This window comes from Protopterus annectens, chromosome 7.part0 (assembly GCF_019279795.1).
Source record: "Protopterus annectens isolate FY-2018-M chromosome 7.part0, PAN1.0, whole genome shotgun sequence".
NCBI classification, from domain to species: Eukaryota; Metazoa; Chordata; order Ceratodontiformes; family Protopteridae; genus Protopterus; species Protopterus annectens.
The window spans coordinates 712,553,401-712,565,521 of NC_056739.1; the positions used below are offsets into that span (position 1 = coordinate 712,553,401).

At 40.5% G+C, this 12,121-nt stretch overlaps 1 protein-coding gene across 1 annotated transcript in view; it reads right to left on the bottom strand.

Annotated features, from left to right (window-relative positions):
- The window catches only part of LOC122806647 (paired amphipathic helix protein Sin3a-like), a 1,669,103-nt gene that overhangs the window by 1,211,821 nt on the left and 445,161 nt on the right, over positions 1 to 12,121 (bottom strand). Inside the window, exon 6 of the mRNA XM_044077237.1 lies at positions 8,344 to 8,611. Within this exon, the coding sequence (XP_043933172.1) occupies positions 8,344 to 8,611 (268 nt within the window). The remainder of the gene's footprint in view (positions 1 to 8,343; positions 8,612 to 12,121) is intronic.

The window sequence follows — 12,121 nt, forward strand, 5'->3', positions numbered from 1 at the left end:
TGACAAATGCTTTTAAAGTTATATTTAGGAAAAGGCTACTCAAAGACAGTCGTTCAAAGAGGTGAATCAGCTATTTAACGCATTGTGTGGTGAGAAAAGACTTAAAACAGACATTCTGAAGAAATCTCTTGGTGCCAACATAAGCTGAAGAGACAGAGCTGTAAAATTAATAGTACTGTTCTCACTTTGAATCTCAAACATTACTGGAACTATCATAAATGGAAATCTAGAAGCCAGCATCCTCTGCATCCACAGTTGGCCTGGGGTTACAGGTTATAAGCATAATTTTTTTTCATGGAATAACATGGTTTAAATGGCAAATCCAAAGAACAGGTTTTCACTTCTTTCTGTGCAATACAAAGAATTCTAAGTAAAATCTCATATCCTGAAGCTATGAAGGCACCTACTGCATTGCTATTTTTGTTGAAAACATTTAAGTTTAAATGCATATCTGTATGAAGCTATTGGTAAGGAACCAAGGAAAAGGACCTGGAGAAGAACTTTGAAAAAATGCCTGATGTAACATAACCTTGCAAATTACTTTTAAAGTCCATTTGAAAAAAAAAAAAGTTACTTTCTTCTGATGGAAGTGAATAGAAACAGTCCACTAAAATGATGTAGAGGTGAAGGACAAAAGAAAATGAAAGTCACACATGTCCAGGCTTTGAGGCACATCTCCTCTAAGGTGATATAACCCATTGCTTGTTAGGCTTCCTATTGAAAGCCTCAAGACTTTGTGACCATTAACAAAACTGCAATCACAAAATCTTGGAATCATTCACTTGAGAACCACAGTTGACATTAGTACAACACAAAATTTTTTGGCAAGATATAGTCCCCTTGCAACACCTAAGGTGTTTGGGGGGGCTGTGATTCCCCCCCCCCATACTTACTCTACTTGTATACCAACTCAAACATCACACCATTTTCAGGAAGAGAAATCTCCACAAGTGAAATCCCCAGAACTACAGATTAGTGATTGACTATACACAAGTATTAATTACTAGTGTAGTGATGTTAAGCATGGTACTTGCTACCTTTTCTGTTTGGGGTTTATGCAGAATTTGCTGCCTTCTGACAAAAATCTTTTTTTTTTTTTTTTTTTTTTTTTTTTTAGTTCAGGTAAAATTCAATACTGATGAACAAGGTAAAAAAAAAAAGACTATTTAAATGCAGACAGTTTTAGCCATCTGCTCCCAGACTTTGTCAACAGTCTTCTGGATGATTAAAGTGCATCTTTCCATTAATGGGGGCATATTTCAGCATTACGTCATCAGGAAACAGCTGGTTTCTAAGCCAGTTGTACTTTCTGATGCCCACAGCTGTAGCAGCAGATCTCAGGGATGCAGCATCTACCGTTTCATAAGTCCATCTGATAATATGAACATCTGCACTGTTTGTAGTAAAAAATTGCTTTTGAAACCTTTTCTTAAGAGTCAGTTAGGACATTCTTGGAAGGCAGCTACCACCTTGCTACTGCAGCATGTCTTAAACAGTTTTAAAAAACTGTGTAGCTTAAGGTTCATAGGTAAATATTAGATAATCTGTTTAAATTATTACACAGTTAATATCCAGACAGGGACCAAAGGTGAGAATCAAACTCTGTACCTCCTGTATGTGAGACAAACACCTTAACCATTATACCAACCACCTCCCCTTAAATATATGAAAACAATTTCACCCAATCCACGATGTGTATGTCTGTGCTTACGGCAGTAGCTTTCTACTAAGCTTGTGGAGCTGACAAAGAAGACCTGCCAGGTCTGCTTACCACATTTTTAAATAAACTCAAAATGTTTGATATCCCTTTGAAGTTTACTAACCTTCATTGTCTTGGAGGATGGAAATCAATGACCTATCAGGCAGCTTCAGAGATGTTATAAAAATCTGAACGAAGCATCATTAATATTTAACAGTAAACACGAATTAAAAAGTTCATCTGTTTTAAGAAAGGCTAAAGCCCATGGCTTTTGTGCAGCACTGTTATGCTTACACTCAGAACAAACTGGTACTTCAGAAATGGTATATTCTGACCTTTGCACGAGACATCTGTGGTAATAGTGTTGGGGTTGTTCAGTTTCCAACAACTTGAATTACCATTTTCATATGCAAACATTTCTTTAACACTTCTGTGATTGAACTTTCACATTTTATTCATTCAGTCATTCATTTATTTTTATTTATCTTTTTATTTATTGACTGTGTAGGTCCGCTGGTCTGAAGGTCATTTTCAGTCATGACCAGATCCCAAAGGGCAAGGCGTGTGCAATCAATAAAACATCAGGATAAGTATGTCTACAGCATCAAAAGCAAGCCAATTAAGTTAGTAGGCATATTAAACAAAATATCTTTAAGAGAGGACCTACACATATCTAGACCAAAGGGTGACTCTAGATGACCCAAATGCATCTTTCCTCTGCATTTTCCCTTTTAGATCTTAGATGGGGAAGTAGTAGGAAAGGTCCTAGAAATGATCTACGAGACCTAAAGTAACACAAAGAACTTCACTTAAGACCTTACATCTGCTGGGTATTCAGGGAACTGACATCTGTATATGTTGTGCTTGCTTCTGTTCAGATTCATCACGACTCTGCAATACTCTTCCAATAAACCTTAAAAACCCAACCAAAGGGGCACAAACAAGATGCTAAACCATGCACCACAGAGTCTAGCAGTTGAAGGCAAAAGACTGTTCAGCCACCATTTTGGATCTTTCCCAGTTTTGTCAAAATGCCATATTGGATTCCTGCTCAGTAATAGCTCTGTCAAAAGAGTGAGCCTCTTTAGTGGCAGTAGATATTAATACAGTTCCTTAAATAATAGCAGTTTTATGCATTTTATCACATGTGCAGGCTTTAGTTTTCTTTTTCATCACAGTGACCAACAATGATGGTGTTTCTTCACCCCAAAAGCAGATTCCCACCCCAAGTAGAAGGTGCCTTTGAGGGCATCTCTCCACTAATGAATCTGAAAGCAAATGTTTAGACTTTTGCACTGGCATGTGTACTTATTTCTCTCCATCACGCTGTTAGCCTCCAAATCTGTATATATTTTTTTACATTTTTTATCAAGTAAAGCTTCCATGGTTTTAGCTTTCTAATCACTGTAGCCTTCTTAAACTTAGCCACTACTCACAATTCTGAGTATGTTTTGGCAACCGGAGAAAAATCACACATTTTACTGGGAATCCTCAAAGACAAACTGCCTATCAACTGCTTTAACTGTGCATGTCATTACCCAGCAAAAGAGAATACATTCATAAACAGAAGTGTAGCAACAGTGGGCAAAGGGGGGCAGCCAGGTGCTAGGTGTTTTGGGGGGGGGGGGGGTTGACTGGCAAGTTTCGGCATGCTTTTCTGTGCTGACATCTCTGAATGCTGGTACAGAAATACAGTTCGGAGTTTGATGGGTGTTGTAAGCTGTAGCAAGCCATTTGCTACATTTAAAAGTAGAAGGTGGGGGTGGATCTTGGACACCAGACAAGAGGAACAAACTTTTTTTTTTTTGTTTTTCAACTGAGGAGCTGAGGGGGCACAGTGCCAGATCAAGGACCAGTACAAGGCTCTAGATAATTAATCTAGCCAAGGCTCTGTTCACAAAAGAATAAATGTACATTTAGTGCCAGAAGGCAGGCAGAAATAACCAACTAACTACAATGAGATATGCAGTCAAGTTTCTATTGGCTTTGAAATGGTGAAAAGCATAAAATATCCTCAGCTTTGTGGCAGCCAACGGCCATGATACTGCAGAGTAAGATGCGCATCATACTGAGCAGGAAATCAGGTCACATGCTGAATGACTCTGCTAAGCAAAATACTTACTTGTTCTGAAAAGTCCTCCCTAAAGAAAAAAACATGGGTTGCACAGCAGTCTTCAAATTTTCAGCCATGCAATTTAACAGAAATAAATAAATAAAGATTGCATTAGTGTATCACACCCTCGTTAGGCTTACTGGTAGTTTTATTTGAAGATCCTTACCTGCAGACCTCCATGCTGCCCAGCTCAGTTTGCCCTTGCTAATGCTCAGGCTCACTCCACTCCCCTTAGCCTGCTCCCATTTCCCACCGCCCCCACTACCGCTAGTCTTACACCTAGCCATCTCCACCAACCAGAAATCTAGCCAATAACAGATTAGCTACTCCCTCTCACTACCCTCCATTAACCTATACCAAATTACATCTCCCTCTATATCCCCACCTACAATAATGGAACTGTTACATAATCATAGAATCATTATCCTTTCATGCAATCTCACTATCCTATTTATCCTAACACTAACCCTCTACCTCACCTCCTACCAAACCACACTAAACCCTACCTATGCTACCCCAGCAAAACATACCACCACTCACACTCTTCACTACAGCCAACACATATCCCCAAGCCTATACCATCACACTACAATAGCACCTAACTCGCTCATTTTACTCCCAATCACTCCTAGCTCACCAACAACAAAGTATATAGCCATCCTAGCTAAACTTTCCAAACTCTTACATCATATAAACTACCAACTGATCCTAGCAGAAGACATAACCCAAATCTACGGCCTAACTGTATGCAACCTACCACAGCTAATTCAACCTTCCCCTCTAGCCATCTACCCACTACTAGACCAAAAACCAGCCTACTAATTCTGAGCTTAAATATTTGAAGTATTAACAATAAGGTACACTCATTGCATGCACTACTATCCACCTACTCCCCTTATATATTATATCTGACTGAAACCTGGCTAAAGCCTGCTACAGTCCATGACAATGAGTTCCTTCCTACTGGATACAATGTACTACGCCATGACAAGACTATCTAAAAAATGGGGAGTAGCAGCATTACTCTATAACAACACCCTAAATATCACCACTATTAATCCACAAATTCTTTCCTTCAATAACTCTGAACTCCTAGCTAAACTCAAACGTAGTGACAAAAAGTCAATCAATATTATTACATGCTATATACCACCAAGTAACAACATCCCTACCCAAGAAGCCTTCTTACATTGGACAAGTAAAAACCTGCCCCAGGAAACTATCATCTTCGGTGACTTTAACATAGATTGGAACACATGTTCAACTATTAACCCCACAAACCATATCCACCTCTACAGTTTTTCAATTCATTCAATCAAGCACTAGATTAGGAAATGCAAAAATCAAAATCTTAATAAATAAGACCAACACCTCTTACCAAGCAGGTGTCCTCCCAGACTCCCTTAGCAACCACCAACCCACCTTCCTACTAAAATTCAAAACCCAGGCCACCCCCTACCCCCATATTACAAACAACCCATAACACAAAAAAATTTGACCCCAACAAATTCAGATTCGAGCTAAAGCACTATAACTGGAACATACTAAGTACTACCGCCAGAAGACGCTGTAACCCATTTCAAGAACACTTTCCTAGAAATCCTAAATGCCCATGCTCTAGCCTGGACCACTAAACTCAAAATGAAAACAGCCCCCTGGCTTACCAGAGAGACTAAAAATAGAACATCAGAAAGGGACAAAGCCTGGTATCACTGGAGAGCCACAAAAAAAAAACAGCAGCTAAGGAACAATTCCAAAAACTTAGAAATGAGACAAAAAAGCAGTTATCCGGGATAAAAAGAATTATTTCCTCCAGCTACAAAACAAGCATCAAAATAACCCCAAGAAATTCTGGGCAGGAATAAACAAACTACTCCACCCTGGCAGGCTGTCTACCCCACCTCCACTCTCCACTAGTGAAATCGCAAATATACTAGACACGTTTAACAAATACTTCATAGAAACTATTTCTAAACTTGTTCAAAAACAGCCTACATCCACCACCAATTACCCAGAACCTGTAGATAGACCCAAAACAACCTTCCAGTTTCAACTCATCCCTAACAACTATGTCAAAAGGTTGCTATCCAAACTTAAACCTACTACACTAGCAGCTGATGGGATACCTGCTGAATACCTTCAGTTGGCTGCCAATGAACTTGCCTTCCCCTATATCCATCCTTCTAAACAGCTCTAGCTGAGAAACCTCAATACCACCCATCTGCAAGACCTCCTATATTATCCCTCTCAATAAAGGTGGTAATTCCACCGACCACACCGACTATCTTCCCATAGCCATCCACCTCCATTACCTAAAATACCTGAGAAATGTATACACCAACTTATAACATACCTGCTTAACAACCAACTTGTCTCTCCTACCCAGCATGGATTTCGGCCTTCTCATAGCACAACCATTGCCCTACTCTCTTTCACAAACCTCATCAACCAAAACAAACACACAGGCAATCTAACCTCTGCCATATTCTTGGACCTATCAAAGGCATTTGATATGGTCAACCATCTTAAACTAGTACAATCCCTTACTGACCTTGGCCTTAGTAATTGAGCATTAGATTGGTTTCAGAACTACCTACAAGGAAGACAACAAGCAGTTTGGTGGGGCAACAACCTATCCATACTGCTACCTATCACCACAGGAGTTCCACAATTTTCAATTTTAGGTCCCATCCTATTCTCCATTTTCACCAATAACCTCCACAGCATCTGTCAAGATGCAACAGTTATACAATACGCTGACTCAACACTTCTGTTCAGCCAATGATCCTCAGAAACTCCTCTCTATAACCCAAAAAGCCTTCCGTACCACCAAAAACTGGTTTCTTAACAAAAACCTAATACTAACCCCCCCCCCCCCCCATAAAAACAAACTGTTGCTATTTACACCTAACAAATCTACCACAATACCCAGTCCATTTAATATTGTGTCCAGGGATGGAACTGTCATCTCCCCTGACACTCACACTAAATTGCTAGGAGTGACCAATGATAACTTCAAATTTGATCAGCATATAAATCAAACCATTAAAAATATCCACAAGAAACTGGGCACTCTATATAAAAATAAACCACTTCTAACACAACCTGCTAGGATAATAATTGCTCAAACTCACCTCCTTTCCACACTATTTTATGCCTTACCCATTCTCACCAACTTACCCAAAACCAAAATTGCCAAACTCAACAGCTGTTACAATCAAATTGAAAAATTTGCTACCGGCGCCCCCTACTGAGCCCTCCACTGCCATTCCCTAAAACAACTTGGCTGGCTTGAATTCCCTAATCTCCTAAACTGTAATCAACTTTCCTTTGCCCAAAATCTCCTACTACTCCCAGACAAAACTCCAGCTCTGGCCAATCTACAAGAACTACAAGCTAAAACTAGGCAACTTCGCTTTAATGACAAAAAAAATTAATCAAAGTCACCAAGACCAAAAACACATCAGGGGACTCCCTCTTCCCTAACTACATAGGCAAAATGTGGAACACCCTACCTACTGCTATTACCTCAGCAGGCTCAAAGGTTACATTTAAAAGACTCCTGAAAGAACATCTAAAGCACACATGGATATGAACATGTTCCCCACCTGGCTGAGCTCCCCCCTCCGACCATCTCCCCTTACTCCTGTCCTCGGACTTCAGCTTCATCACCAAAAGAATGCAACTTCGCTAGCTTCCTTCCAGTTCCACCTCTAATTCTAACCTCTTAGTCAATATCCATATGTCACTGCTAAGACACTTACCTATCTGCTAAACTTTTCTCTTTACACCTCTACTCTTACTTTATACTTAAGCTACTTACTCCTCCTTTTCTTACTTAACCAGTTATCCAATTTCTCATCTCAGTCTCTTCTCCTGCTACTATACTATGTCTAATCTTTGCTCTCTTTGCTGCTATACTCCCTATTGTGGCTAACTTGCTCACAACTCAACTGTATAAAGCAAAAAATGCAACCCCTACTAACAACGTTCACCATTATGTAATGCCTCAAGCTAAAACTGTAAAGGATGTGTTCAGTCTATGTAAATATGTTAAATCTTAAGCTTCAATGTTATGTTACTAGTCAGTGTTAAATTTGGTACTATCTATGTAAATTTGCATTAAGCTTGAATGCTATGTTACTAGTCAATGTTTAGTACTGTCTATGCTTCTGTAGACACCTTAAATTTTGCTTAAAATTTAACTGTGGAGCTTTTCTCCCAAGGCCTCCACTGAAAATGGGCATGCATCCAGTCAGACTTTCCCGGTCAACAAATGTAAAACAAATTAATAAATAAAAGTATTCATATTCTGAATATAGGATATTTGCCTCCAACTATTTCTATTTTTAACAAACTTTATATACACGTGCATGCATGCACACACATGTGGTGATACTGGATTTACCAATCAAACCACAGTTAAAATTTAAAAGTAAATATACCAGAATGGCTAAATTTTGTGCAACACTGTTACACTTACACCTAGAACAAGCTGGTACTTCAGAATTCAAAATCTGTACATTCTTACCTTTGGGACCTTGGCAGGAGGCAGTTGAGGGGCTGGCTGCGCTGACACTGGGGTTGGTGGTGCAGTAGGAGACTGCTGCTGTGGCTGAGACTGTATTCCATGAGGAGTAATCTGGTGCAATTGCCCTGGTGTTGTTACATTGACCAAATCATTTGTCTGAACCTCTATTTTATAACCTGGTGGTAAAAAAGTGTTGAAGCCCATAATGAGGTCAGGATGTCCCTTGAATAACTGAGACACGCGGCTTATAACTCCTGGAGTATCAATACTAAAAAAAAAAAAAAAAAGAAAAAAATATTCTTACTTAATGACCTTGCAACAGTTTTTTTTAATTCAATTTAAAAAAATAATAAAAAGTTATGTACTTACCATAACATTCCATCCATTTTCATTCTTTCTCAACTGACTGGTTCGGATCAAAGATTCTGATCTGACTTGGCCACTTCTTCCAGAATGTAGGAGCCTAGACCTCTCAAGCTCCTCCCTTTACCCACAACGCCCCTCTAACCTAATATACCTCAGTTCGAGTTTGTAGCTCATAGATGCAATAGGAAAGCGTCCTAATAGAAAAAAGGAAAGCTGGAGCTCAAATAAGGAACAGAGGTTCCTATAATATCCTTAGGTGTCTCCAGAAATAAATAAAAGGAGGGGGTAGGTGGGTCGGGAGTTGAGGAAGAATAAAAATGGACAACACCAATAGAATGTTATGGTGAGTACATAACATTTTAAACTGATGTCATTTTCATTCATTCCTGAACTGATGGGACAGAGTCCCCAGCTACCAAAAAACTCTGGGAGGACCTTAAGGAGGGATATTTCGGAGTACTGCTGAGCCAAAAGCTGTTCTGTTCCTAGAGACCAGATCCAATTTGTAATGAGCAATAAAGGCATAATGATTACCCCATGTTGCAGCTGCACAAATATCATCCAAGGATGCTCTAGACCACAAAGCTGAAGAAACCACCATAGACTTTACCAGAAAGGCTCATCCAGACTCTGCTACACTTTGCTGTGAAGGAAAGGTTAGTTTGCTGTTATTTTTTGTATTTCTGTATTGCCTTTCTATATTTTGAATACTGTAGTTTGTTTTCTTTACCTTGTGTTTTGCTTGCATTCTGTTTTAACAGCATATTAAAACTTCAAAAGAGACCACAGCTCTCTGTTCTGAGTCAGGCAGAATTTTTCCCTCCCTCCCATTTAAGTTGTCTTGTTAAATACCACTGTCTTTCTAGTTGCCCGCCTCTTATGTTAATCTGACCATATATCTCATTTCTCTCTACTTTCACTGGCTTATGTGAGTAATCACAAAACCATCACTTTTGAAATCCCACCCCTTCAATTATTTAAATTTATTGGCCATCCTACAGTATTTCATAGTACCAAAATACAAAAGTAACCACCTTTCAGTCCATCTTGCTGTTTTAAAAATAGTAACTCTCCACTAAACCTTAACTTTTTAAACAGGTAAAACTCAAGTTACCTACTTTCATATCTAACTTCTCTAGTGCACACTGCAGAGTGCATTCTTTTCAATCTTACCTTTAAGCATCCCTGTTACTAGCACTTTCTCTAATACCTAAAAGATCATCTCTACTTGACTCCAAGTAGACTTTTCTCTATCTGTTAAACCTAGCACTTGCTCCTACAGTACTTATTACCTTGATACGGCACTCTTATAGATAGCACCCCAAAAGGCAAACCCCATTTCTCGGTCACCCACGCCCCGGAATCTCTTTTAAAGTTTTTTTGTCTAGTCCTTCTAGCATGTCGAGGGATCAGTTGCTAGTGTCCTCTCCTGCTCAGCTGGTGAACCTGGGAATATTGAGGCAATGTTACAATTGCCTCATGTACACAGACAACCCTCTCCTCCTCCCACAAAACACAAATACATGCGAGAGATGCAACTATACGGCCAAACTGGAGGCTGAGCTCTCTCAACATAGGACTGGCAATACCAGTCAGGAGGAGAAGGTTACCACACACACTATAGACCCAGTCTCACATAGTACCGTCACAACCTCAAATCATACACATAAACACACAAAGACATACTCGGCGGCTCTGATCAAAAATCTACCAAAACAGCAGAGGCCACCAAAGCAGACACCCAAACAACCACCACCTCAGAACACAACACCTGCAACACATAGACCTCACAGTCAGAGTGTCAATCAGTCACAGCCCTTAAGGCCAAACACAATGCCAGACACACTAGTCATTGGTGACTCCATAGTCAGACACACTGATGTCCCACTCACCAGACTGAGTAAGGAGAAGGTCACAGTAAGCTGCCTGTCGGGCGCTAGAATCCGCCACATAACGCAAGCACTCAGGTCTCTCAACAGCAGGTACAAATACGACTCAGTCATTGTCCACGCTGGTGTAAACGACCTGAGACGTACCTCCTTGGACTACATGAAAAGAGACATTGAGGAGCTCTCTGATTATGTAGCCCAGGCAGGTATGACCCTGACCTTGAGCAGTATCCTACCTTCACCAAGAATGATGCCACAATACAGAGATAAGATGATCAGCTTTAACAATTGGCTTAAACTCTGGTGTCATTCAAAGGGGATCCAATGTCTGTCTGCCTGGGATGACATGCTGGATAAGCCACGCTGCTTTGCAAGGGACGGCTTGCACCTGTCACCCTGGGATTCCGGATATTGGCAAAGGCTCTTGCCACCCCATAGTGCCTTTTTAGGCAAGGCTCAAATTCTAAACCTACCACCCTAGAACACAAAAAAGGAAAAACTAAGGGTAATGCTGCTCAATGCCAGAAGTCTAAATCTCAAAATGCACGCACTCGAGGCCCTTCTCAGTATGGAGAACATCGATGTCTGTGCAGTGACAGAAACCTGGTTCAAGGCTCCTGAGAGCACCCCAGCACTATCAGGTTTTACCTCTTATCATGCGTTCCGCCCCAAAATCCGGACAATACCAAGAAAGGAGGGGGTATCCATATTCATCAAAGACACCCACACCTCAAGACTGGTGGCAACGCACGATGCATCGGAGACCATCCAGGTGCAATTAACCATAGGCAAGACTGCTCTGCAAATTGTAGCATGTTACAGGCCACCCTCACAAACTCAGGAACCTCACATGGCCTTCCTGAAAACACTAGAGGGATAAATGTATCACCAAACACCATCATACTAGGTGACTTCAATTACCCTAATATAGACTGGGAACACTACTCAAGCCCAAACACCCTAGCCCAAAAGTTCCTGGAATTCATAAACTCAAATGCCATGGAACAACTAGTCACCATCCCCACAAGAGGAGAAAACATACTTGATCTCATCATCACGAACATGGGAGCACAATGTTCAACACCGAAGTATACCCTCACTGGTGAGATCAGATCACAAACTAATCTCGCTGGAGGTCCTCATCCCACCCCACCTGAAATAAAAGACCACAGTAAAGAACTTCTCGAAGCCGACTTCACACTTCTAAAGACTAGTGTGGTCTCCTTTAAGGCCCCGAGCCGTGGAAAACAGTACTCAAGCCGCTGAATCACTTACAAATGCCTTCTACCAGCACCTGCAGGACTGCATGGATAAGGCAATCCCAAGCAAAACAAAGACTCTTTCTACCAAAGGCAAGCGTCCAGTCTGGTGGACCCCAGCCATAAACAAACTCTACAACAAAAGGAGGAAGCTACTACAAGATAGAGCAAAATCCTTAAAAGGTAAGACACCCTTGATCACTATAAGTAAAAAACTAAGAGCTCTCATAAAATCATCCAAAGCAAATTTTGAGTGAAAAATAG